The sequence below is a fragment of the Cyprinodon variegatus genome, unplaced genomic scaffold, assembly GCF_000732505.1.
Source record: "Cyprinodon variegatus isolate N-32 unplaced genomic scaffold, C_variegatus-1.0 Scaffold266, whole genome shotgun sequence".
Taxonomy (NCBI): domain Eukaryota; kingdom Metazoa; phylum Chordata; class Actinopteri; order Cyprinodontiformes; family Cyprinodontidae; genus Cyprinodon; species Cyprinodon variegatus.
In genome coordinates this window covers 400,402-406,794 of record NW_015150719.1, presented here as the reverse complement: position 1 = coordinate 406,794, position 6,393 = coordinate 400,402, and the positions used below count along the sequence as shown (strand labels likewise).

At 36.6% G+C, this 6,393-nt stretch overlaps 1 protein-coding gene across 2 annotated transcripts in view; it reads left to right on the top strand.

The window, feature by feature from the left end:
* Window positions 1-6,393, top strand: part of bach2 (BTB and CNC homology 1, basic leucine zipper transcription factor 2) — a 112,701-nt gene that overhangs the window by 15,562 nt on the left and 90,746 nt on the right. The window contains exon 2 of one of the 2 annotated variants that reach the window (XM_015382775.1): window positions 727-862. The exons of the other annotated variant lie outside the window; for it this stretch is intronic. Within the exon in view, the coding sequence (XP_015238261.1) occupies window positions 824-862 (39 nt within the window). The 5' untranslated portion in view covers window positions 727-823. The remainder of the gene's footprint in view (window positions 1-726; window positions 863-6,393) is intronic. 2 annotated transcript variants of the gene reach the window in all.

The following is a 6,393-nucleotide window of genomic DNA, read 5'->3' as shown; positions in this document are numbered from 1 at the left end:
ATATATATATATATATATATATATATATATATATATATATATATATATTACATATGTATGTAGGTATATATGCAGATATAGATAGGTATATTGATAATAATAATAATATTTTTGTCCAGATGTAGATCCAATATCATCCCTCTCTCTCCATTTATATATCTCTATATATATTTATATATATAGAGATATATAAATGGAATAAATATAGATATATATAGATAGATAGATAGATCGATCTGATAAAGGGCTTAGATTGGCCTGAAAAAACAAATATTATGAGAAGGAACACATTATATATTTATTAAGAAATACATTAAAAATACAGAAACGAAGCATAAACATCAGGTAAGCTTTAGAAAAACAGAATCTGAAAAGATTATTTTCTGCATACCAGAGTTTTCCGTTAGCATCTGAACCTGGAAGAACCTGCTGTTTTGCCTTATTTTAGTTTGTTTGTGTTTCCTAAAAGAAAATACTGTTATTTATTCTGTCGCTGTTAACTTTAAGCCATGTTCAGGTTGTGCTCCACTGTTTCTGATTTTGTAGCTTTTCCATCTAAAGTAGAGAAACCATCCCTCCATACGAACACGCTGTGTCTTTATGAGTTCTCCGATGTGATGAGAAGTTTTGGTAAAATGTCTGACTCGAGCACGGTGCACATGTAGCTTTCACATGAGAAGGGATGAGTAACTGAGGATGATAGGAGGGTCTGTCTTCATGCTGCAGGGACGCCCTCCCCACGCCTCGCCGAGCTGCCAATCATCCGTCCCTCCTCGCATCTTTCTGACTGATAGTGATGTGTCCTCACGCTGCTCGTGGATAAATGATCACTAATCAGCCCCCGAAGATGAAGGACAACTCTGTAAGTAAAAGAAAGACCTTTTTTATGGTTTATAAGATTTGTTTTTACATGTCAGAACCTGATTGTTTGGCAGGAAGGCTGTTTTTTCCTGTTGTGGTTAGGCTGCGTGAAGGCGAGGCAAACATTTGTCATGCTGACAAAACACAAACAAAAACTCTGCGACTGCGGCTCTCTAAGCCTCCCAGCTTCTTTATTGTTCACTAGATCTTTAATCCAGCAACAATAAAGATATTTACCTTTAAACTGATTCATTTTAAAACACACAGACTAACTATTTGCATCATATCAGGTGAAGTGGCTGAACGAAGAGCTAGTATCTTCTCCATGTCGTTAACAAAACTAGTTTGCTCCAAACTAATGCAGACTTGGCTCTGTTTGGGTTTCCATTTATAACTAACTGTTGCAAAGGAAATAAAGCTTCCTTGTCTGACTTCCTTTGCAGGTGCTAGCAGCGCCTCTATTAGAGTTAATTTTTAAACATCATTCATCCCCCAGCTTTCTCTGCTGTCGGTGGAGATGTTTGAACACGTCTCGTATTTACTCTCTGGATTGACGTCTGTGGAGCATCAGCAAATGGCCTCAACCTTTCATTAAACCCTTTCTGCTAGAAGAAGCATCAACGCAGATCTTAAGGCTTTAAAAGAGAAAGTAGAACCGTTAAGTAATCTTCTATGGAGCTTTCACGTGTTCTGAGGACTCCATCAGTTCTAGGTTTAGCTTCATAGTTTTCAGCTGAAAGCCCATCCTGTGTCTGCGGTGATGCCACGCATGTCCAGGTCCTGGTTTGTGGGGCGCTGAAAGTAGAGGAGCTGTGGTAGGACCAGGTCTCAGGGAGCTCAGACCACGTGGAGCAGCTGGTGTCACCAGCTCACTGCTGGCTTCTTATTTATCATCAATTTCATCATCTAATATCTGAAAAAGAAAGACAAAATGGATCAGACAGAAACGTTGGGTTATAATCTGAAATAGGGCTGAAACAATGAATTGGACTAATTTGTTATTGAAATAATCGTCAACTAATTTAGTAATTGATTAACCGTTAACCGGAGTATTGATACTCTGCATTCATGCCTTCAGCTGACAGAGCAACAGTAATTATACCAAAATTGTAAAAAGAAAATAAATATTTTACCTTTAAGATCTTTAAGATGAAGAAAAAGTTTTCTTCTTTCAATCTGCTGTATCCTGAACTCCTCATGTGGAAAAGTTTTATTTCCACCACCTTTAATTTAGTAAAAAGTCTTCTTTAAGGAACCTATTCGATTATCCATCCATTAATTGAAAAATAATCAACAGATTAATTGATTTGAAAACTAACCATTAGTTGCAGCCCTAACCTGAAGCCATTAGCAATACATTACATGGCTGCACTGAAAACATCCAAATCTAGATGAGTAATTTTTCTTAAAATAACTACATTTGTTCTTGAATTAAGGAGATAAAAGAGACACTTTGCCATTGGAACAAGACAATTTACACTTAAAATAAGAAAAAACAATTGCGTTATCTAATTTTAGAATTAAAAATAGTCATCTCATTTACCAAATCTATTTTTTCTAGAAATAAGTGCATTTGTTCTTGAATTAAGGAGGTAATTGAGACACTTTGCCAATGAAACAAGGCAATTTACATTCAAATGAAGTAGAAATAATTGCATTGTCTCATTTTATCTAATTATCTTAAGAGAAACTCTCAGTCCATTGGCAGATCATCATATTTACCTGCTCAGATTAAGGCTAGATATACCTATTTTAAGAAATGTTGACTTATTTATAGATTGTTTTTGCAGTGTATGGATGACTTAGAAGCAAATAACTGATGTGGATTCAGTGGCTATAGAGAAATCAAGGTGATAAGGAGGCTATTTGTCCTGCAACATGTAGCCTGATGCATGGAATCCTATACTGTAGCAATCATCACATGAAAATCAAATCTAAATCTAGATAAGACATTTTTTCTTAAAATAAGTGCATTTGTTCTTGGATTGAGGAGGTAAAAGAGACATTTTGCCAACAGAACAAGACAATTTGCACTTAAAATAGGGGGGAAAATGCAGTCTGTTATTTCAAGTGTATATTATAGAATTTTCTTATTTTAAAAGTGAAAAAAAACTCATTCTATTGGAAAATAATCGTATTTATCTGCTCAAATTAAGGCTAAATACACTTAATATAAATATGTTTTTTTTAGTTAGAGTTTTTTTCATTGAGTTAAAACATAATTTAACAATCTTTATTTTCTAAATGAGCAGGAGGTTTGGTTTATGCTTGCATGAGAGTGAAGCTGTGGGGGACTAAGCTCCAAATTGTGTTGGATCATTGTTGAAACGGATCTAGTTTGCTGGATCTGGAAGTTCTACTTTATTTATATTCAGTGCAGTTCAGTATCAATGAAATGCAATCCTCTCCAGCCTGCTGCAGCTTATAAACGGGGCTGACTCCATGACATCAGGGAGTGCTTTCAAACATCTGGATCCTATAAAGAAGGACAGCTAAGGCTCGTTCCCTCTCCTCTCTTTGTTAAAACATGGGAGGAATGCAGCTTTGACTCAGCAGGTGTTTCACAGCAGACATTTTGGCTTGTCACCACAGGAAAAGCACATTTCTCTCTCATGACACCAAGACTATCTGCATTCCTTCCACTTGAGCTATCCCCAGAGTGCTGATGTGTAGTTTTGGAAAACTTGTGGAGGAGGGCCGTCTAAAGTCTACATGTTTTTCATCAATGCTGCTGCTTTTCTTCCCGTACCCTATGGAAATAAATGAGCAATAGTTAGTGTGTATTATTGTACACTGGAACAAATTAAAAATCTAGATAAGTCATTTTTTCTTAATATAAGTGCATTTGTTCTGGGATTGAGGAGGTAAAAGAGACATTTTGCCAATGGAATAAAACAATTTACACTTAAAATAAGAAAACACAATCGGAGTGTCTTATTTCAAGCGCATATTATCTAATTATCTTATTTTAAGATTAAAAATACTCCTTCCATTTTCCTACTCAAAGTAAGGGTAAATACACTTAATTTAAGATATTTTCAGTGGACTCTACTAGTGCAGAAGTGATGTGTGTTGCACACTGTGGACTATAGCAGTTTGAAATGAAATTCCCTTTTACACTGCAAAAACATTCTGGAAAAAGTATAAATGTTGCCAATGGAATGACATTCTTACTCCTAAAATAAGATATTTAGATAAAAGGCACTTTAAAGAAGACAATGTTATTGTGTTTTTTTTTTTTTTTGGGATTTTAAAGTAAATTGTCTTGTTCCATTGGCAAAATGTATATTTTACCTCCTCAATTTAAGAACAAATGGCTTCTCTAAATTTCATTTTTTTCCAGTGCATACCACACTGCAAAAATGATCTAGAAACAAGTAAAAAATGTCTAAATTTAAGTGTATTTATTCTTAATTTGAGTAGGTAAATAAGATGATCGGCCAATGGAATTTGTATATTTACAATTAAATTAAAATAATTAAATAATATGCACTTAAAATGAGACAATAAAATTGTTTTTCTCTTATTTTAAAATGTAAAATGTCTTGTTCCATTTGCAAAATATCTCCATTTCCCCCTCAATTCAAGAAAAAAGTCACTTATTTTAAGAAAAAAGGACTTAGATTTCTTTTTTTGCAGCGCTCATTGGTTTCTGTTTTAGGAGCAGAAGTAGGGAGAGTTGATCCAGACAGAGTTTCATTATTTACACATGCCCCATGTCTGAGAGTTTAAGAGCTATTCCTTGTTGCCTGGGTTTGAGCGAGGCCCCTCTGAAGTATCTGTGCTCAACTGTAAGAGCGTGTCTGCTTCCCATAATGCACCAGCCCATCTCCTGCCCGGTGCAGGCAGTGAAAGAGACCATTGTTCCTGTCACTCCGAGGCATATTGCATGCACTTATGACACAGAGTGGGAGAAATGATTCCCATTATACTTCTGGAATGTCTCTGAATTGATCCATCTGGGGAAGATTCATGCTCTTCTATGCAGACTGTGATTTAGAAGTTCATGGTTTAAAACAAGTTCTTGTCTCAATGTTTGAAAATCAGAACGCAGTGTTTTGTTCTCTGTACTATAAAGATGATTTGATGATGACATCTCTGTGTAGAGGCGGGTTCGGGAGCCATCTGATACATTGGATGTGTTTATAGTGGCGCAAACAGAGAACAGAGCAAAGTAAGAAGGAAGCAAAACCCACGATGGATACAAAGCAAACCTCCCTGGGCTAATCTGTCGACACTGAGCCTGGTTCTGCTGGAGGTTTCTTCCTGTTCAAAGGGAGTTTTTCCTCTCCACTGTCGCTACAACCATGCTTAGTCTGAGGGATTGCTGAAGAGTCAATGAGTCGATGCAATCAACTGGTTTTCCTTAGATACAAAACTTTGAATCAATCTGAATGATGATCTGGTGAACTGGAAATTGCAATGAGATGATATGTGTTGTGAATTAGTGCTATAGAAATAAACTGTATTGATTTGAATTGAATTGAACTAAATTGAATTGAACTGAATTGAATTGAATTGAATTAAAATGAATTGAATTGAATAATTGAATTGAATTGAACTGAATTGAATTGACAGCCAATCAGGGACTAGATCCTGCTGGAGCATGGGAAGAAGAGTGCAGCACAGTGATGCATTTTTTCTAACCAAATTAGAAACATTTTTGTTGACATAGGGTGAAGTAAGGAATGCTCTTTAGGGGGTTTGTGGGTGGCTTTTTAAAAAGGTTTGTTAATTCAACATAAGGACTGTTAAATCATTGATGACCGGTAGCTCCAGAGCTGTCCCAGCCAGCTGCCTCTGCCCCCCTCTGCTACTGTCTGAGCTCCTTGTTTTGCCCCTGTTGTCCCAGTGATCCGTCCCTAAAGTGGGATAACAGTTTCAGGGCCTGATCAGAAGCAGGGAGCGACAATAAAATGCAGGACCGCCATGCTGAGTTGAAAGCAGACAGAAGCTCCTCCCTCTTCATGACGCTGTGAAGCGCGGTCCACGGTCGGCTGTGTGAATTGCTGGAGTAATGTTAAATGGGCAAATGGATGCCAATGAGGTGAAAAATGTGCTGGAACGGCGTTTAATGTGACAGCAGCATACGGGAGATTTCTGTGTAACAACAGGATCAGATAAAAGCAGCAAAGAACAAGAGCAGTTACCCATCCATGCAGCAAGATCAGTCCATTTGACAAGATTATAATGACATTGGATGATTAGGATTATAAAGCAGAGTTGAAATTATTAAGTATTTAGCAAATTGATTAATCTGTTGATAATTTTTTCGATTAATAAGCAGATAGCCAAACGTTCCTTAAAGAAAACCTTTTATTAAATTAAAGCAGGTGAAACTCTGGATAGAGTTTCACCTGGTTTAAGAGCAGATTTACAGACAGAAGTGTTTTTCTAATCTTGAATGCAAAATATTTATCTATTTTTTACAATCTTGGTTTAATTACTGCTCTAAGTGGGTCGCTTTGTCAGCAGGGGCTTATTTTGGAAATGTGGGGCCCTAGGCAAAGACAGGCAGGGGGCCCTCTGAAT